This window comes from Mercenaria mercenaria, chromosome 13 (genome assembly GCF_021730395.1).
Source record: "Mercenaria mercenaria strain notata chromosome 13, MADL_Memer_1, whole genome shotgun sequence".
Taxonomy (NCBI): Eukaryota; Metazoa; Mollusca; class Bivalvia; order Venerida; family Veneridae; genus Mercenaria; species Mercenaria mercenaria.
The window spans coordinates 78,573,073-78,595,824 of record NC_069373.1 but is presented as its reverse complement, the minus strand read 5'-3'; the positions used below and the strand labels follow the sequence as shown (position 1 = coordinate 78,595,824).

The following is a 22,752-nucleotide window of genomic DNA, read 5'->3' as shown; positions in this document are numbered from 1 at the left end:
ATTTAAATCTAGCAATATAGCTTTTGCGACTGAAAACTGCATTTTAATACACAAAAATTCGCAATCAGTTGAGTTTCAAAGGAACTATTTTAATATATTTACATCGGGTATGTTTTAAAGATAACGATTTTGCATATAATGGTATTTATTCATTTATTAGCACTCATTATCACACACGTGAGCTTTTCCACTATTATAAAGTAGGCCTAACGCAGAACCTCAGATGCTGAATCTACTTATAAGGATAAGATTGTGCATTTTTCACACATGGTAACTTTCTGCATAGTACCGCTCAGGAGTTGGTTATTCCACAATGCAATACAGCGTTTTATGCACTGTAAAATTTTCTTCAATGACAAATTTTAAAGTTAATTTTGCGTACATTTTACAGATTAGTTTCAGAGTATATACATGAAAAGGAAGGAGAGGATACGCATAATGGTGTGAACTTGAGCTGCTCTAGGTTCAATTTAAAACACAATTAATTTATAACATATAAGCCGTCATAATGAATAGGACAGTAAATGTTATGAGACATGTTTTTATCGCGGATGAAGATATTGTTGTGATTGTGTCGAATACTGGGTGTGGTGGAAATCAGTAATTTAAAAGGGATGGTATTGACGTAGCTATTATTTATCAAATACCATCCTCTGTATTTTAGTTAGAAAACACATGTAAGAGTAAATTAAATCGGTGATCAAATTTGGAGATCTAGTGGAAGAACCTCTGTTTTATCTCGGTGATGAAATCTTACCTCTTTATCGACAGGCACTCAAAAATTACCAGGGTCAGTCCGTTTGTCGCTGATAAAAAGACACTAAACTGGAAACATTTATTCATTCATGCATACGTGGTATTTTCATTTGATGTTACGAATTTAGTTCTTCATGTTTCATATAAATCCACATATTGATAATATACATAGAAAAACCGTTTACGCAGTCCAAATATAGAAAAATATCTCCTTACATCCCGAAAGTAAATGCTAAATCGATATACATGAAACGTAAATATTGTATATATAGTCACATTCCGAAATGAAATGCAAAATAATATACACGAAACATGAAATATTCTATATACAGTCAGTTATATAAATGTATACACTTATTTTGCACGGCCCACTGCTCTTAAAGTAGTTTTATTTAACTGAACTTTGTGTTGAACTTTCAAACCGTATTGCTAGCTTGGCTCTCCTTAGTGTCGGCTTAATTAAAGTTTTTTTTAGATAAATTTATAGATTATTTTTATTATATCTTGTAGCTTAATGTAAATTTATTTAAAAAAATGGCGCATACAAATGTATGGTCTAACCAAGCCTTTATCTAAGAAATGAATCGTTTTTATCGGACTTAATTAAGAATTAAATTTTTGGAACCCCAATGTGGTTTATACCCCTATAAAGACATATAGTAGCATTCATTTCTTATACTTACATTTTTACTGTATCTTGCTACAAAAAAATAAATGGTTTGCTTTTCATGACTACCAGAAAATCAAAATAAATGTCAGGATATCAACATTTTCAACATCTAAATTGAACTGTACACAAAATACTTAGGAAAAGGATTCAGATAAGTTACCTTATATTTTTCTAATCCTAACGGTATTTGTTACAATGCTGTTTATGTTGTGTTTACTTGACCTGTTGACTGTTTAAACTAAATTGAACTGCCAAAAAATGACCCGCATACGTTCAACTGTACTTTGCCGTCCGATGAAAATACAGTTCCTGATTTTTATTTAAGTTATATCCAGTGTAAACCATACAGCCGTTTTGATTCAGTTTTGACCTTTACCATCAGAAAAAGGACTGTAAACTGTAATTTGATGTTGTTTTTGAAATTTTGGCGTGAAAGTTTGAAATAATTTTTCGAATTCGACGCCATTTTTCTTAATGAATAACATCAGGTTGCGCGTGCAATCTCGCGCAAAGGGGCCGTTTTTGATATTATTAAACAAATGTTGTTTGTTCGAAAATAAGCACTTTTTTATTACCATACAATATGTAAGATGAATGTAAATATTGCGAAATGAACATGATATGATATTGCGCTAGCTGTTCATAGTTAATGAGCAGATACATCTACTTCGGACCCCGCCACATACGTACGGTCTCCCGTGTACTCATAAACTTAAAAGCACAGACAAATGGAAGAATATGTACCTATCGTAGACTCTTCGGATGGTGCCTGCTGTAGCTTGCACTATCCTACAAAAACAAATTCTGAAACGAATTGCATGTTATCCCTCAACACCCCCACCCCCAACCTAAATTTCATAAAGGCAAAGGTTTAGATAATGTGACTTCAAAAGTTTATATCATTTTACCTAGTAACTTAATTTCTTTAACCCAGATGACCCAGTTTCAACTTTACAAAGTACAACAGAAACATTCGACCAAGTTTCATGCAGATTTTTGTTAGAGAATACGACTTAAAATGCTAACAGGGGTTATCTATGAATTGAATTAGTTGCCTAGTGTTCAGAACCTTGATCTTGATCTTGATTGATTACGGTGAAACATAAAAAACATTTACTCACCGCGCCTGCGTCAAGTTGCTAAAATTTTAGGATTTTTTGGACGTTTTCTAACTCGTCTTGTAAATACATCTTTATAAAGGAAGTGTTTATTTCAGTTGAATGGAACAATTTTAACAACTCATCTCCGAGCAGCGTATTTTGTGTGTGTGTATGCTTATTTACAGTTGCCACCAGTAACCCATATGGACGAGTCCTCCGTATGGAACGCCGTACCTGTCTTATGTCGGGAAATTCCATGCTATCATGTCAGACCGCGATGTTAACTTGTCAAAACAGTGTCTTATTATGTTAAAAAGTTCTGTTATTATGTTAAATTGTGGTGTTAACTTGTCGAAACCGTGTTCTATTATGTTAACTAGCCATGTTATTTTGTCAGTGCGTGGTGTTAACTTGTTGAAACAGCGTCTTATTATGTTGAAAAGCTATGTTGTCATGTCAAGTTGTGATGTTAACTTGTCCAAATAGTGTCTTATTATGTTAACTAGCCATGTTATCATGTCAAAGTATGATCTTGTTTGCAGAGTGTATTATTATGTTAAAAAGCTAGGCTGTCTTGTTTAAGTATCGTGTGATCTTGTCTACAGAGCATGTTATTATGTTAAAAATCTATGTTATCTTGTTAAAGTACTGTGTGATTTTGTCTACCGAGCGTGCTATTATGTTAAAAAGCTATGTTATCTTGTCAAAGTGTTGTGTTAACTTGTCAAAAAAGTGTCTTATTATGTTAAAATGCTATGTTATCATGTCAAAGTGCAATAATATCATGTCAAAATGTGGTGTTAACTTGTCGAAACAGTGTCTTATTATGTTAACTGCTATGTTATTATGTCAGAGTACCATGTGATTTTGTCTACAGAGCGTGTTATTATGTCAAAACGCAAAATTATCTTGTCAAAGTGTGTCTTATTATGTTAATATGCTGTGTTATTATGTCAAAGAGTGATGTTCACTTGTCCAAATAGTATCTTATTATGTTAACCAGTCATGTTATCATGTCAAAGTGTGGTGTTAACTTGTCAAAACAGTGTCTTAATATGTCAAAAAGCTATGTTATCTTGTTTAAGTATCATTTGATCTTGTCTAGCTTTTTTAGCATAATAACACGCTCTTTAGACAAGATCACACTGAACTTTGACATATTAACATAGCCTTTTGACATATAAGACCATACTTTGATAAAATAACATTGCTTTTTGACATAATAAGACACTATTTTGACAAGTTAACGCCCCACTTAGACATAATAACATAGATTTTTGACATAATAAGACACTGTTTTGACAAGTTAACACCACAGTTTGACATAACATAGCTTTTTTTGCATAATAAGACAGTGTTTTGACAAGTTAACACCACACTTTGACAAGATAACATAGCTTTTTAACACAATAAGACACTGTTTCGACAATTGAACACCACACTTTGACATAATAACATAGCTTTCTGACATAATAAGACACTGTTTTAACAAGTCAACACCATACTTTGACATAATAACATAGCTTTTAAACATAATAGCACGCTCAGTAGACAAAATAACACACAACACTATAACAAGATAACATAGCGTTTTAACATAATGAGACACTGTTTTGACAAATTAACACCACACCTTGACATAATAACATAGCTTTTAAACATAATAAGACACTAATTTGACAAGTTAACATCGCGCTCTGACAAGATACCATGAAATATCCAGAGATAAGACAGCTGTGGCGTTCCATACCTCCGGAAGTCTGCTAGTAACTTTCGGCGGGAATATAGTGCAAGATACTGAAGACACTCGTATTAAAGGGGCTTCTGTTTCTTTATCAAGCCAAGTGTAAAGCACAAAAACATGGGACACTTGTCTGAGTGTTAGTTATTTTTAGCTGGACTAGCAGGAGATCGAAACCATGATCCCTGGTTACCACTAGAAAACTGCAGTCACTCTAAATATCAAGATCAGGTGGACGTCATACTTTTGGACTTTGCAAAAGCTTTTGACATGGTCCCATTTCAACATCTCTTACTTAAGCTAAATTTCTACGGCATCCATAATAACACGCTTCAGTGGATATCGTCTTTCCTAAACAACAGAACACAGCAAGTCCTTGTAGAGGGGAGTTCTTCAGAGAAACTTGAAGTTCTTTCAGGAGTACCTCAGGGAACAGTGTTGGGACCCCTCTTATTCCTGGTAAACATCAACGATCTTCCCATTGTTTGTCAGTCGTCTCAAGCCAACCTGTTTGCTGATGATACCCTTCTATATAAACACATCCGCAACGCTGACGATGCCACCAAGCTCCAAGAAGACCTCACAGCTCTGGAGGCCTGGGAATCCAAGTGGCAGATGAGCTTTCACCCAGATAAATGTACCGTGTTGAGGATTACAACAAACAAACGTCACTGTTGGGAGACCAGCTACTATATCCCATGGTCAGCGTCTCCAAGTTAACGACAGGGCCAAGTACCTTGGCGTAACCCTCAGCGATGACCTTCAATGGGAGCACACTCAAGCAACAGCAGCCGAGGCATCACGTACACTTGGATTTCTCAGCCGCAACCTGAGAGATTGCAGCAAAGCAGTCCGCGACATCACCTACAAATCAATGGTGCGACCTACAATGGAATATGCTGCAGCTTCCTGGGACCCTTACAAAGCTGAAGATGTCAACCGTCTTGACAAAGTCCAGCGTCGTGCCGCCAGATACGTGTGTAACAACTACACTGACAGGACTCCAGGATGCGTAACAGCAATGGTTAATGGACTTGGCTGGGAACCTCTTCAAGAGCACTGAAGAATCTTACGATTTACCATGCTCTTTAAGATCTCCCACAACTTAGTGGACATTCCAAAGGCAGCACAGATTGTCAGAGGCAGCGACAGCAGAACCAGGGGTTCCAGGAGGCTATTTCTCCCATACACGAACGTCACTGTATATAGCAGTCCTTTCCCAGGACGATACAGGACTGGAACTGCTTGCCAACCATGGTCACGGACATCACAGACATCGAGGCCTTCAAAGCTGCTCTCCATGCCTCGGTAGCAGCCCCACCTCTGTACTCGGTGAAGACAGCTCATGTGTGTACAATAGTTTTAACTGTATATACATTTAGTCAACTTTTAACTGTACAGCCTTTAGAGATGTGACTGTCTTGCCCCAACCCAACCATCAACAAAGTACATTCCAGTTTTTGGAGTTCTGTCCTGTACACGGAAGAAGAAGAAGAAGATATCCTTTATATTTTCAGTAATCAATTAATAAAGGTATTATTGAATAAGTCGAGAAGCAGTAGAGTATGGTGGGTTTTGTTTCAATCAAAACGCAAAAGCAATTCGGTACCACTGTATAATTTATTAAATTCCCTCTGTGCTACATATTAAAATCCCTTATTTTCTTACTACACATTAGTTAACAAAAGAAAACACCAAAATCATGAAACAAAGAGTCTGACATGTAAATAGAAGCCATACATGGAGTCAAATGCCCCTAAAATGATGGATTATTCTAAATCTCTAGATAAAACAAAGCTAGTTTATCTATAAATGACAGACTGCATTATGTTAATTTTCTAAAGAAACAAACACACATGACTGAACTACTAGTATCTATCTAAACACTAATATCACATTCAGTTATAAGTGGAAAGCATTTTTCACTGCTCTAACACAATTATACAACATTCATTAAAATAATTTAAGGTAATACAAACTTGTGTGTTATTCAAACTCTTGGAAGATTTCAATAATAACAAAATATTATATTGTAAAAACATATACCAGTATGCAGTTAAGATTTACAGTGATGGTTGTGAACACAAGACAAATATCATTTTTAAATGTTATTTATGAACAGTACCTTTTTTCTGAAAATAGTTACATAAATACCTGATTTTCTATCAATGAAGGGCTATTGCATGAGTTTGTAAAGAAACAGATATCTATTAGCAAAGAATCTTATTTTGTGATTTTACAGATTCCCCAAATTTGTGCACTGAAACTAGACTGAGAGACAGCTGTCAATATTGAAATTTGCTTGTTACTGAATCTATAAATAGCATCAAGCAAAGCTAATTAGTGTTGATTGGTAGACCGAGCGTTTTACTGACTTTCCCAAAAAAGTATTTTTGATAGACTGGATTTCATGTTGACAGACTGGATTCCATTCAGATCCTAATAGACTGGATCCCATATAGATACACTGGATCCCATCCTAATAGACTGGATCCCATATAGATAGACTGGATCCTATCCCAACAGAATTGATACCACAGATAAACTGGATCCCACCTCAACAAACAGGATCCAATGCAGATGGACTAGATCCCATCCTAACAGAATGGATCCCAGACAGACAGACTGGATCCCACCCCAACAAACAGGATCCAATGCAGATGGACTAGATCCCATCCTAACAGAATGGATCCCAGACAGATAGAGTGGATCCCATCCCAACAGACAGGATCCAATGCAATTGTGATGTGATGGAAATGTGATAATTTATTATAAGCTGAAAATAAAAAAATAAATATGATTATCTTGAGACATTGTAATGACTGCAATATTTACAATGTAATATATATAAATGTTTTTTATAATACTGCTAACAGAATGCACTGGCGACTTATGAACATTACAACATAACAGAGATCTAAACAAAATTATGTAAAGAAATCAAAAGGCGGTTACTTCACTAACAGTTAGTAGCTGAAAAATGTTTAAAGTTCAGTCTAAAAGAAATATTTACTAAAACACTATCTGAGATTTTAGAAGTTATCCTTTTGATAAATAGAAAATAATAATGCAAATTTTTTTTGTAAAAGTTTTTTCCAAACTACTGGCTTTCAAAACTATTAAAGGAAACAAGTCTGAAATTGATTATGAAGCAAAAGAGGACAAAACTGCAACTATATCGTATATTCTGCAAATACATGAACACATTTCCTGAATTTAATCGGTTATAATGAACAGAATGCTCAATACAAAATAACGGGACATAGAAGATATTACATGTCTTTTCATATTGAAATTATTCAACAAGTTGAATAAAATGTTAGGCTTTGCTGAGCATTTTATCTATTTTATTCAACGAGTTTAATAAATTTAATGTGGAAAGTCACAAATGCAATATTCTTTTTATCACATGTAAGCTTTTCCAGCTGAAACATAAAACATTCTACTTTCTTTAACTATTATAAACAAGTCAATTTGACTAATTTAAAAGTCTCCTATACTATAAACGATGTCAATGTCAAAGCTTTATTACACTAGTGTATTATCAATTTTATTTAATGGCTTTATTTCACTACCACTACGTCAAAGATGTGATAAAAATATGTAACAAATACAAAGTGTAATATTCTGCCAGTATGGCACTGGTATAGCAGTGAACACTACCTTATTTTCACATTTACACAGCCCCGCAAATAATTCAAGTAGTTTATATATTGAGTAGTACATAGAAAACATATAGTACGTTATTTACATATTGAGCAGTTAGTTATTGACTAAAGTAAAGAGGAATTTCACCTTTTTGCATGGAAAATGACAATTTTTTATGGATTATATGTGGATAAAACCTGTTGCCTTAATGCAATCTTGATCAGAGCTATCTAGGAACAATTGCCTAACAAGTGCCACTTGCAAATTTATAATTGTCAGGATGTTTAGTGTGTTACTAATGCATGATTAATGAATTAATTGATTGAATAATTCACTGATTTCAGGTTTACCAGTTACACTGCTTTAAAAGAACTGCATTGCCGAAGGACTAAATATTTTCAATTACAGTCATGTGTTCGACCTACCAAGCTTTTCTAACTAGCCTGGCCGCTGATATAGCAAGTGCAAAAGTATGTCTCTGTCAGAATGAAAAATATCTAAGGTAGTGGACCTGCAATTTCCATGCCAAAACAGATTCTCATTCTGTGATTTCGGCATTCTTCAGCCATAAAGTAAGCTCATATAAGCAGTGGTTTCCCTAACAACCGTGTTTCTTTAACAACCAGACTGCTAAAATCAGTTAAGGAGAAACGGTAATCAAACGAAAATTACTTATGGTAGGCACATAGAACTGAAATTCAAAACATAACAGTAACATAAAGTACATTTAAATCACAGACAAAAAATGTACAATGATAAGTTAAATATTCCACGTAAGTAAATGTTTAGGATTTCTGGTTGTCAAAAAGTAAATAAAGTATAAGTAGGATTTCTATAATGAAATATTATTTGGAAATACACATTTTTCTATAAATGTGTTCAGGCAAGAATTATTAAACACCTTAAATAACTACATTTGCATAGTCTACATACAGGCCCAAACCAGACTTTAGTAGTTTAAAAATAGTGACAAATACTGATACACACTGTACTATACTATATAGTTATATCACTAGCTATTCTACAAGTAGATCAAGCAATATGTGGCATATTGGCAAATACTCTTAGCCTTCTGTAAAACATAGCCTTTCTCTGCTGACAATCACTACAAACAAAATCACAGAATTCTTACAGGTAATTATTCACATACAGAGTGAAACATTTAAATATCGTATCCACATAGTTTCATCATATACACATAGTTCCAACATATACAAAGAGTTGTCATATGCATATAGCTTCATCATACACATAGTGTCACAATATGCACATAATTTCATTATATACATATTGTTTCATCATACATGTAGATTCATTATATACACACAGTGACATCTCATGACATACAACCAGTACATACAGTTTCATCATATACACATATAGTTTAACATATGTTTCAAGTAACTGTTAAAACTGTTCCATAATGCTTTTAATTTAATGATAAAAACAGATAAAAGCAGCATGTGCAGAATTACATGGTTAGGAAAGCAGTACTTTCACTGTTGCATATGAACATAGTCTGTCAAATACATCAAGAGAGGAAATGAATAGAAATGATTCAGTAATAGGTTCTACTATGTTAATGAAATATCTAAACCTATCTCAAATATATTATATAACAATTACCTAACATGGGAAATAACAAAAGAGTAATATGGTTTATGATAATAACAAACAAGATCTCCGCCAAGCGTGGCATTATACGCCCGAAGGGTAACATCAGAGGATGGGAGCAAAATAAAAAGAACTTGGAGTGTGAAGCCCAAAGGACAGAAACAACAAAGGAAAGAAATTCTAGAAAAATTCTAAGTCCACAAAAAAATCCTTACCAGTTAAAGGCATGTCAAAATACACCTAAAATTGGAGGTACCATCCATGTTGTACCACAGAAAAGTGGTCTCGGTTTTTCCTTACGGCCAAAAATAAAAAAGTTTCAAAATAAGCTATTTATTGTAACATAAAAGGGAAGTAATTCAAATTTTTTTTCTTATAAGTGAACAAAAGAGGGATCCGCCAAATAAAAACAAGAGCACTGCAATGCAGAGCAATAAACAAAAAGCAAAGTCATATATGACCTTTGACCCCTAAGTGTGACCTTGAAGCGAGTCTGCACATCGTCTCGGGGTGGTGAACATTTGTGTCAAGTTTCTTTGAAATCCTTCAAGCAGTTCAAGAGTTACAGAGCGGACATGAAACAAACTGATATGACCTTTGACTCCCAAGTGTGACCTTGACGCAAGACATCCAAAACATGCGCTCTGCACATCGTCTTGGTGTGGTGAACATTTGTGTCAAGTTTCTTTGAAATCCTTAAAGGGGTTCAGGAGTTACAGAGCGGACATGAAATTGCTAATGGACGGACGGACAGACACAAGCGTCATAACATAATACGTCCCTTCAGGCATATAAAAAATGTAAAGCTAAACAGGCAGATCTACATGTCTAAAAATTCAGAATTTGGTTTTACAACTGTTGGGCTTGCAATGACCTGAAATCTGATACTTTACATGCTTTAACTGAAATTATAATGAAACCCTACATATATGCATGCTCATAAAGTATGTAACCTCTGTATTATTAAGGCAATCAACAGATGAAGATAAAATGTGTAAATACAAAAATGCTGTTGTTTTGTCTCGTAATTAAAATCATTGCAATTCTTTTGAGCCTTCAACAAAACATTAAACAAACATTTATGAGAAAAGTATATTAAAGAAATCTCAAGCAACATTGCAAAGCTTTAGAAAGTCTGTTCATGTTTAATATGTTGATCATGTAAGGCAAGCGTACCACTGAATCAACTAGAGCAAATTTTTTAAAGTCTTAAAAAAAATGGCCAGAATCACTTTAATGAACGTCTTTCAAGTAAAGACTGTGTCATAATACAAAGATTTTATACACTGATGGGTATTTTTGCTCACAGGTAGGATTTCTCTAGCTTATATGGTAAGTGTATTCAGAAAACTGTAATCTTAAACTATCCTGACGCTTTAATGTTTCATAAAGCACCGGTAATTTGTAGTTTTCCCATTCAAAACCACACATTCTCTAGTAAAGTTTTAAGAAGACTTCTTATCATGTACGAGAATCTACTACATGTATTTGTACACATATTCAACTCTTAGCCTGTCTGATATGTAATAAGAAGTTGTAACAAAATGTACCGGTATACAACCATGGTTTATAGGATAAGTTAACATGTAACTTAAACATATACGAGCTAAGCATCAAAATTCTACAATAAACAGATCATTCTTAACAGTCAATAAACTTTGAAAAACAAAAACAAAGAAATACAGACAGTGACACAATCACAGAAGGTGAACAGTTTTTGCACACTGGAATACAGTATCAACAACAGGGAGCACAAGTGATGTGTCAGGATAAAAGGAACTCGATTGACATGAAAACATGTGATGTAAAATACAGATTATCAATACCTATAGTAAACATTAAAATCATCCCATCAGATTTAATTGAAATAATTCTAAAATACCATACAATATCTATATAAACTTGTGCATTGAAAAATGAGAATTGCAAAAAAGTTACCGGTATAGACACATTTGTAGACTGGGATTTCATCATTAGGGATATGCTAGAAGTGTATAAACCTGTCAGGACCCTAAGATCACAAGACACGCTGTCACTGGTTATGCCAAAATCTAAAACCATGATGTATGGCAATCGCAGCTTTTCGTGCACTGCTCCAAAGCTTTGGAACTCCCTTCCTGTCAAGATCAGGGAAGCTGACACGCTAGCTGCTTTCAAAAGCCTGCTCAAAACCCACTTCTTTGTACAATATTTTGTTAACTGACCGATACATTTATGTTTTTATCTTGTTTTAAATTATATTTGTTTTTATTCATGATTTTTGTTAATGTGGAATGCATTATCTTTGTATACGTATTTGTTTGTATTTTTGCAATTTATTCTGTAAAGCACTTTTGAACGTGTACAAGTGCATGAAAAGAGTGATATATAAATGTGGTATAATTATAATATAATAATAAATGGATAGAAATTTAATAAATTCACACTGTGTCAAAAGAAATTTTGTATGTAAGTTTGATCTTTGTTCTTTCAAAAGATGTATGGCTGGCTTTCACTTTTCCCATAAAATAAAGTAAACTAGACGAACAGGTTCTGTTAAGCATAGTGTGTTACATATCAAGTATGCAAAACACAGCTGTGTTTGTTAAATGTATAAAGTTTAAAAGTTCCCCACCCATCTCCTGCAACCACATCCCCAAGAGTTAAGTGATCTCAGTGAACAGAGTGATAAAGTATAGGATTAACACTGTGGCAGAACAGTAAGGACTGTTTAAATAAAAGCCTTAAAAAAATTTATATCAAAAGTCGTAAAAATTTGTCTATCAACCTATGCTGCATTGTATATTGTAACAAACAGTAAAGGCTTGGCAAAACCACAATGTCAAGTTAGTAAATTAAACAATGCTAGTATATATAATGATTACCTATTACTTGACCTTATGTAGTTCTGATAACTTTTTTTGTGGAATTTAACTTAAAACTTGTTCACACATATTATTTACACTTTGAATTAAACAGTAACAAAAGAACTTTTGACAAAAAATATTTTTATTTTATTACTGCCGATATGTGACAGAATAGCCTGCAGTTAAAAGGACATCTATGATGAAATATGAGCAATTTATGAAGCCTGAAGCCATGTATTTATAACTAAGTTTAAAACAAAGACCATCCCTTGGGGCTGCACATATTGTGTAAAAATATGCAATGAAAACATTGAAAATAAATTAATTTTTACTAAACATTTAAACATTACATGAAATGACAATGCACACTAAACTAATTACACCAAGAACAAAATATCTGTACAGAGCCATAATGAAAACTGGAAACTTTTGTGCAATATCGGATTCTCATTTGTAGTTTCGGGATTCTTTGACAGTTGATAAGCTGATACATACACATAGCTTGTCATATACGATTTTGGGCAGGATTTGAAAATTTCTTCCAGACATTTGGAACTTTGTGATAAGCGAATTTCAACTGAAGTATTTAATTACTGTGAATGACTTCTATATCATTGGGATCAGATATTCTCAGACAATGTACAAATATGACTCTAGACTGATTTGAACTTGTAAACTTCAGTCAGATTTTTTTTTAATAAATAATCTTCTAGAGCAAAAATTATTTAAATTTGCAGCATTTTGTACTTAAATGTATTTAAATTGTGAACAATGTAGAAATTTAAATTCTAATTATATAAACACATGATTTCCAGATAGACTACATGTTATGTACTATATGTTAAGACACAGAAAAAACAAAAACAACTTAACCGCAAGAACATGTTCTACTATAAATAAATACTCTGCATTTCTTCTCCTATTACAGAAATGAACATTAGCAGCATTTATCAACATGCAAACTGATACTATCGGTGGGAAGAAATAATGATCCAAAACTTAAAATATAGGAATGTTATTTCTGTGCATTTAATTCACTACAACATGGAATGTTTAAAATATATAATGACTTTGGTCCAATATATTACGGAGTTTGGAGACCAGTCCAAGAATGCTGCATTGCCATTGGTCAATTTTAAATTTGTGTTTAAAATCAGCCAATCATATGCTGGAGTACTAAGACTGGTCTCAAAATTCAGTTTTATCACTCTGGGTTCTGTTTTATAAAATGGATTTTTTCTATGTTTGAGTAATTTTCCCATTAGGGGCAATAATAGGACTTGGCTTTGGTGGAACATATTTACTATATAAGTAAGTTGCTGCTATAACCAATGAGGCCCCTATAGAAAATTCTTTTGAAAGAGAAAAGTTGAAAAAGAACATAGATCCAATACATGATATAATAATTGCTGCAGAGGTAGCAAAACCTTTTAGAATATTGTCTGCATATTTCACTACAACCGCTACGATCAGACCTCCGCACGATTGTAACAGAATCACAAACCACACCCATTTGTCATAACCAATGAAAAACCCTTTTTCCCTGACAGCAGCACCGTCACTAAGCTCCATGGTGATGTAACCAACGACGGTCCCAATACCTCCTAACTGCACATTTCTCAACCAAACTGACTGCGACGTTCCCTTTAAAATCTTCTCAAAATACACACCAGCAAATCCAGACATAACACAGGCTGTTATAACAGCTACAAGTCCAATAAATGGATTCTGCGGGACTGAACTTTTTGACTTGCTGATGTTTTCTGGTTGTAACTGTACTGTAGAAACGCCGACAAACAAAATAACAAGCGCTACCCACTGTACTTTAGACAACTGTTTCTTCAGCATAATCACTGATAAAACAGCAGTTGTTAATATCTTCAATTGGTATGTTACCTGAAAATATTCAAAATTAATGATATTTAGTACAGTTCTATTTAAATGAAACTTTAGTCATGCTACATGATGTTTTTGTGTCAAGATATAAAATGTAATTTTTACATTCTGACAGCAATTTGTATTGCTGAGGCCCTGTATTTATTTCATAAATAAAAATACTGTTCATCTAACAAGTTTTTCATATCTCTGATTGTGCTTAAATTTTTAAAATATCATGACCTCAAATTATTCACATGAATCAAAAGTCTGTCTAGGTGTAAAGGTGGCTACAAAGCATGCAGTCAGACAAAATTAGGTCATGCTAATCAGCCGCTAATGTCTATAGTGACCCAGTCAAAGATACTTTAAGGAAGAATCCTAATCTCAATTGGGGTCAACTGTGATAAGTAATTTCAAATCCCTCCTTAGATGGCAGCATTTAGTCTGTGTTCAGACCGTATGTTTTGTTTCAAATGAGAGAACTCCTGAGGCTATTAAAATTTTGTATAATTATGTCCCTTGTCTTCTAAAAACATAGATAATCAGACCCAGGACTGATGAAGTCAGAATTTTTTACAGAATTATTTTTTTTAAATAAAAAACAGATTATCTAGTCGGTAGCCAGACTAGGCAGCATTAGGCACCACACACTAAGTGTAAAGGACAGACATAACTCATTTCTATGTTACCATTTCTTCATTTAAACTGACAAATAAGGCACGTTAACAAAATGAATTAGGTAGGACCTTAAATTTGTACACCTGTCAACTGATAGAATTATTGCATTATCAAACTGTACCTGAATAATTTTCATGAAATTTCACTAGAGGAAAAGTAGGTCATTCTTAGTCTTTAAGATAAAAACTTTTGTGTGCATTTATAGATTTAACTCAATACCAGATAAATATCTAACTATTCAGAGATGCAAAAGTGACAGGTTACCCAGTTGATCATGAACCCATGGTAAACATAAAACTCATCAGCTGTAAAGCTTGCAAAATGTTCAAAAATGCAATTTACTGTAAATTCAATTAATTTTGTTGGCATGAAATTTTGTGGTTTAATTTACCAAAATTAACCTGTACCTGCTAAATTTCTATAATGAACCTCTCCATCTTTCAACTTGGACAGTACCATTAACTGTTAAAACCGACCGAATGGCGAACAGTGCAGATCATGATCAGACTGCACAGATGTGCAGACTGATCATGATCTACACTGGTCGCAATGGCAAAATCAGTCATGTCCAGCATGATGAGAGTTTGTCCAGCATGATGAGAGTTAATGATTTCATAGAATGATGCCACACAACATTACAACAACTTAGCAAAAACTCATATTTCTCAAGTGTAAAAAAAAAAAACAACAAAAAAATGGCTGTAATTTACCATTTACACAAAACCATTAAAATATCTGAAGGTTAATAGGATATCTAACAATTTATAGATAGTTTTTCTGATTGTGAAGAAGTGCTATTTTTACATATGCACCAGACAGCATGCTAAACAATAAACTGTTAAGGACCGGCTTCATTTCAGGAAATTTTCAGTCAGGCGTTAAGCAGATTATGCTATAGAATGAATGTAAAACAAGCTGTTACCAGAAAATACAATTAATGTATAAATTTTCATGTAACATAGTTTTCTGCCAGGGGACATTTATCATAATATGATGTGTAAGCAGTTTGTAGATTTTTTGTTTGTTTCAGTTTCACATCCTTGTTCCACACTATAAAACAGATTTTTCTGCTATGGAACAGCTGTATACTGTTTGTTCCCAACAGAAATAATTAGTTCTCTACAAATAACTGACAAGTCAAAAGATTTCCTGCGGCCATAAGTTATACAGACCAGAAATTGTTGATAGTATATTTGAATAACGTACTTGTTTTGTTTCTATTATACCATTACGCTTTAATGTAAGAAATATTACTCCATTCTACATGATTTACAAGTAGATATATGAACTATGTATTTCTTAATTCTGAAAGTTTTGTTTTGAGCAAAAATAACTATATTTCCCTTTCATGTATAACATAACTTTTAGCTCAACTGGTCGCATTCCTTGACTATTGAAATACTTTACTAGAGCTTTCACAAATGTGATTCATGCCTTCACCTGGACTTGCTTGACAACACAGGACCATAATCTAGGAAATTGAAGAGCAATTAACATGAAAACCCTTATGCACAACAAGGTATCAATATTGATCATTGCTGAAAGTTTGAATAAACTATATGAAATAATGAATGAGGAATCTAAGTCACAAACATTTCTCTATATATCATATAGAGTGCTAGCTATATTGCAAAAACGGCGTTCCATAAATGCGATAAGCCAATCGCATATCGGTAAAAAGTCACGTGAAATCACCCAGTCCCCATGTGCTATACTACTCGTTGCATTCCAATATACCTGCAGCCTTCAGGCCGCAGATAATAACTTCCTCATCAAAGGACACCTGATACGAGACATACAGTTAAAACTCTGTTTGCTTGAACTCTGATAATTCCAGCACCACTCACTGTCAGGTCCCAACAACGTATCTATAAATTTTTATTGTTTGATGACTCGAACTACTGAGAGCTCGAACAAATTTTGCTAGTTCCCTTGAGTTCGAGAAAATGAAGCTTGACTGTATTGTATTAACTTCGAAGAACCATGAATAAAAATTCAAGACATTTTAAGTCACAGTCTTGTGCTCTGCATACTGGACTAACATAGTGGGTATAGAAATAAGTGGTCACATGACATCTCCCTTGACTTCATCAGAATCTGTGAGATAACTATCAACACTTTCACATGCAAATGTTGTATCTGAACTCAAAACACTTCCAATTTATCAGGCAAAATTGAATCTCTAGGAGGAAACCCCAAGATAAAGAAATGACAGTACCATATATTCCCTTATTAACACCCACAGGGGTGTTACCTTAAGCGAAAGGGTGCATTTATTAAACAGTCCTAAAAATAAAGTATTTCATATTTACATTTGTTTAATAAATATGAACTATGAATCCAATTTCTAACAAACAAATTTTAACAATTATAGTACTATCACAGAGCTGGTATTCACTTATGATCTTAATAAATCTTAATTAACTTAAAATAAGTTTATTTGTTTTTGAAGAATATGTGTGTGTGTGTGTGGGGGGGGGGGGGGGGGGTTTATAGGAGGGGAGTAGGGTGTGTTAATTATGGAAAATACAGTATTCAATTACAACAGTAAAAAGGCCTAATATTGAACCACAGATAGTTTCTCTTTATCATATGAGGGTCTTTTTTATCATTTAATGTGGGCAAATAGGGTAACAAGTCACCCAAATGGTCAGCAGTTAGGTATATTTTTTTCTTGTTTTTAAATGTAAAGCACTGTTGTTTTATGTGTGTTGATTAATATAAACATCTGTGGTTCCTACTTTAAAATAAGTTTCATTTTATCATACAGTCCAGCAAAATATACTATAAACATTTAACTTTTTTTTGAAGAAGAAATAAGGAACTGAGTTCAGTTGTATTACCTGACAAATGTAACTCAAGCTTATTATTTCTTTCCTGTGTAACCTACTCTTATTACATGACTTTGCTATATCACCTGCATAGATGGAGATTAGGATACAAAATTGTCATAAAATAAAACTTGCCGATATGTTTGAACTTTCATTACTTTCATCTCCTCTGCCTAAACTTAAATATGAATGTTTTATAGCACAATTAATATTACACTTTAAGGTTCTGCATGCTTCTTTAACATACCTACATAAAATTTTATAAAAAATTGTAAGTAAGTAAAGTGTTTGTTTATTATAGTGTCACCCCTACTGAAAGGGACATACCAAGTTGGCTTATGAGACACCTACATACATTGAACAGCATTACTTCCCGATTCCTATTTTTTTAATGCCAGGCACCTGAGGCAGGTAGGCAATCGGTAACCATTATTTAACTAGCTGGTGGCTCACCAACCAGTCCCTCTTCAGTAACAAGTCCCGCCTCTGACAGGGCTCGAACCTTTGACCTCCCGATTGCGGGGCAGGTGCCTTATCCATTGTATGTGCAGGCTGATCATGGTCTGCACTGTTCGCTATTCAGTCAGTATATTTTCAAACATCCCTTCCAATACTAAATGGTACTGCCCGAATTTAATGATAGACCAGTTCATTTTAGAAATTTAGCAGGCTAAAGGTTAAAAATAGCATACCTGGAAAACTGCAGCATCAAGGTTGGAAACACCAATGAAAATGAGATTGTTCTGCAGCGTATAAATTAGTGATGGTACAGATACTTTGATACAGTCTAGAGGATTTCGGAGAATGTTGTCATTCAAGTGAAGTAACCACCCCTTTACTGACCCCTCCTGCAAGAAAAAAATATTTCAAATGTAGTGTGATATATTCCTGCAGTTTCAAATATGGAGAAAGTTCTTCCAGTATGTAAACATGGTAAAATTCTGATCTCGTTCTAATCTGAATCTATGGCCACTGGTACTCCAAAATGACCTCTTTGGATTTTCACATCATATCTTGGATATTCGTGTCACATCTACAAAACATTAATGTGTCATACAAATAAGAATAAAACAACAGAATATTGAGGAAAATGATTTTTTTCATGCCAATTAAATAATGTTTTAAGGCCATTCTAAGGATTCTTATTGTCTTTTGTTTTAGCAAACATAATTTAATTTATTTACTTTTATCAATTTGTTTCTTTTGTTTGCTTAATGGAACCAGATAAGATGAAATACAACAAACATGTGTATATTTCCATGTTTAAATACAAGAGGAAACTTGTTCTGAGCCGTGCCATGAGAAAACCAACATAGTGTGTTTGCGACCAGCATGGATCCAGACCAGCCTGCGCATCCGCGCAGTCTGGTCAGGATCCATGCTGTTCGCTTTCAAAGCCTATTGCAATGAGAGAAACCATTAGCGAACAGCATGGATCCTGACCAGACTGCGCAGATGTGCAGGCTGGTCTGGATCCATGCTGGTCGCAAACCCACTATGTTGGTTTTCTCATGGCATGGCTCAATAAAGATATGTTGCTTTTTTTAAATTTCAAAATATGACACCCTTTGTAACTCTGTGCATCAACAATAAATATATTCTATTATTATGCACCTGCAAATAATTACATAAATGTGAAACCACTACCTTTTTATTAGGATGACAAGATATATTATGTTTTACCTGTACAAAGATAATGATGAGGCTGAAGAGATATTTTAAGATTTTACCTGAATAAGGATACTGATGAGGCTGAAATATCATATCATTTGATATTTTACCTGTACAAGGATAATAATGAAATTAAGGAGACATTCAATGTTTTACCTGTACAAGGATAACAATCAGGCTGAGGAGACAATGGTTTACCTGTACAAGGATAATGATCAGGCTGAGGAGACATTTAATGTTTTACCTGAACAAGGATTATGATCAGGCTGAGGAGACATTTAATGTTTTACCTGTACAAGGATTACGATCAGGCTGAGGAGACATTTAATGTTTTACCAGTACAAGGACTACGATCAGGCTGAGGAGACATTTAATATTTTACCAGTACAAGGACTATGGTCAGGCTGAGGAGAAATTTAATGTTTTACCAGTACAAGGACTATGATCAGGCTGAGGAGACATTTAATGTTTTACCTGTACAAGGACTATGATCTGGCTGAGGATACATCTAATGTTTTACCTGTACAAGGATAACGATCAGGCTGAGGAGACAGTTAATGTTTTACCTGTACAAGGATAATGATCATGCTGAGGAGACATTTAATGTTTTACCTGTACAAGGACTATGATCAGGCTGAGGAGACATTTAATGTTTTACCAGTACAAGGATTATGATCAGGCTGAGGAGACATTTAATGTTTTACCAGTACAAGGATTATGATCAGGCTGACAAGACATTTAATGTTTTACCTGTACAAGGATTACCATCAGGCTGACGAGACATTTAATGTTTTGACAAGACATTTAATGTTTTACCTGTAAAGGATTATGATCAGGCTGACAAGTCATTTAATGTTTTACCTGTACAAGGATTATGATCAGGCTGAGGAGACATTTTATGGCTTCCTGCAGGATAACAGCACTTGTTGTGAAGAACATGTCACCTTCACGTGTCCGCACATATCGCATCGACAGGATAAACACAGCATTCTGAGCCGTCAGTAAGACAAGACTCATATACTTCAATAGCGAAGCTGAAGAAAAAATAAAAATAATAATTAGTTAATAGTCTAGCAATGGAAAACAGTAGCTCTGTAATGATTACCAGCAGTTTATTCTCAATAACATTTCTCCATACATGAGTTTGGCTTTTTTCTCACATGAGCTACATCAATGGGTTAAGCATGCACAAAATGAATACTGGTATGTATGTGTACCGAATTTGCCAATTGTCAAAATAGGAACCAGCGCTCCTCATAATATCATTACATGCACATAAATGTGCATTTTTGCATACCAGACAGGAATTTCTTGTGTTTTTGCCAGTGCTAGAAAAACTCAACTTTCACCCCGGGATGTTAAGATGACTCATGTGTTGCAATTTATGAATGGATGTGTAAATTCATATGGTACTATAATAAAATAGTCCTCAAAAGAAAAGCATTTGTTCTGTAAATTGAAGAATATGGCATGCAAGATAAAGACTCTAGTCACTAGTAACTGTTGAAGGTGTGAATGGAAATATCTGGCTCTCGGGTAACTGTTTTGTGGTAAATAGGCAGAGCCCCATTACCACATAAACAGATACCCTCAAGCCAGGTATTTTCATCCGCACCTTCAACATGTGAAAGATTCTTACACTCCATACCAAAATAGCCACCCATTAGCTAACTTCCATCCGAACTAAAGAAATATCCAAGCACTAACTTTGCATTGTTTTCAAAAGGAAAAATATGTTATGTCATACAAAGGATCAGCTCTTTACAGACTGAGTAATACTGGTGCATGCTTCAAGGGTTTACCTATGTGCCTGATGAATTGTCAAATCAAAAAAAGGACCAACTCTAAATAAATCACGACAGCATGCTCAACTGTTCAAAGACTGGTCAGTAAAATGGATTTTCTACCTAAGAATAGGTATATTCTCCAAATCCAGTTAAGAGTTATGGGACTTGGTGCTGTTATCATGTTCATTTGCACTCAACATCTGTGTGATGTTTCATCAAAACATCTGTAAATCTTAGTTTTGGAGATAGTAATTTCCTGCATTTCCAAGTCCAAAAAGGGGCATTACTTTACCAAAACACAATTCAGGACTAGACCTTTCCCATGTTTTAACAACCTCAATAACATCATTACATGTATACAGTTTCAATTCAATACCTGTATTGACTTGGGTGAGAACAATTAGTATTCAACACTTCAAGTCCAAGAAGAGAGGGCCCATAATTTTGTTAAAATTTATGCAAGGGTTATCCAACCTGATGCAGTAATCTTTTGTTAATACCAGTATGTCCACAATAAAAGCGGAGTTATTGGGACTGTTTCTCCTGGTGTAGACTTTGATAGTAAATTTAATCCTGTCCACATTGCAGTATTTCGAACTACGATATCAGTCACTATTCTGTTTTAGAAAATATGTTTGTATCATGGTAGCACAGATGAATATACTGGTCATGTTGACAGGGTTCCTTATGATCGATATTGTCTTCAAAAGACAACTTTGCAATCATACCATGCTCACTGGTTCAAATGACGTCTAGCAAAATGGGTTGTCAATAATAGGTTTTTTCCAAAACAAGAAGTTATGGCGCTTGGTGCTGTTAATCACGTTCATTATATAATGTGAGTTCATCCCAATATCTGTAAATCTGTATTAATAGGTTTCCGCATCAATCAAAGATAACTTTGCAAAACACAATTCCAGATATCGACTTTATGTTTTAACAATCAAGAACAATACATTATAAGTTATATACCTTTGATGGTGAGAATAGTATTCACTGAGAGAGGCCCTGAAAGTTATCAAGGTTTCGCCTTGCTAATCTTCGTTAAACCGTTCTCCACTAGCGGAGTATGGGACTTTCTCTCTGGCTAACTTTATATAATAACTACTGGTATTTTATGTTTAAAGTTAATAGCTTTGATAGTAACAGAGATATTTGACTTTATCAAAAACTTTAACCAATGGCAATGACAACACCGGGACAAGTGAAATAGCTCTATTTTTTCTTCAAAAAGTTGCGCTAAAAATTATTAAGAATTTTATTTAATTTTAACCTTCTGAATATAAACTGGTACCTTTATTTTCTTTTGTCTATTCTTATTCCATTTAAACTTTATGTGAAATTTGCTATTGTAAAAAAGGTATTATTTTCAAATTTACAACTGTGGAAAACTGAGTATAATGATTCATCTGATTACTAAATGCATACCGTATTTCTGTAACTTTTGAGCAAAATAAAACCCTAGTAAAATGTGTTTCTTTAACTGATTTAAAATACAACAGATCTGATGCATAAACTTGCCTTTTTGTTAT

The 22,752-nt window shown here is 34.0% G+C and overlaps 2 protein-coding genes across 2 annotated transcripts in view; both read right to left on the bottom strand.

Annotated features, from left to right (window-relative positions):
• The window catches only part of LOC123529386 (UDP-galactose translocator-like), a 31,471-nt gene extending 30,423 nt beyond the window's left edge, over nucleotides 1–1,048 (bottom strand). Inside the window, exon 1 of the mRNA XM_045309701.2 lies at nucleotides 758–1,048. The gene's annotated coding sequence lies outside the window, so the exon portion shown is untranslated. The remainder of the gene's footprint in view (nucleotides 1–757) is intronic.
• Nucleotides 1,049–5,868: 4,820 nt separating this feature from the next.
• Nucleotides 5,869–22,752, bottom strand: part of LOC123529157 (UDP-galactose translocator-like) — a 37,518-nt gene continuing 20,634 nt past the window's right edge. Inside the window, exons 2-4 of the mRNA XM_053522408.1 lie at nucleotides 20,295–20,467; nucleotides 18,455–18,610; nucleotides 5,869–14,271 (exon numbers count right to left, since the gene is read on the bottom strand). Of these exons, the coding sequence (XP_053378383.1) occupies nucleotides 13,615–14,271; nucleotides 18,455–18,610; nucleotides 20,295–20,467 (986 nt within the window). The 3' untranslated portion in view covers nucleotides 5,869–13,614. The remainder of the gene's footprint in view (nucleotides 14,272–18,454; nucleotides 18,611–20,294; nucleotides 20,468–22,752) is intronic.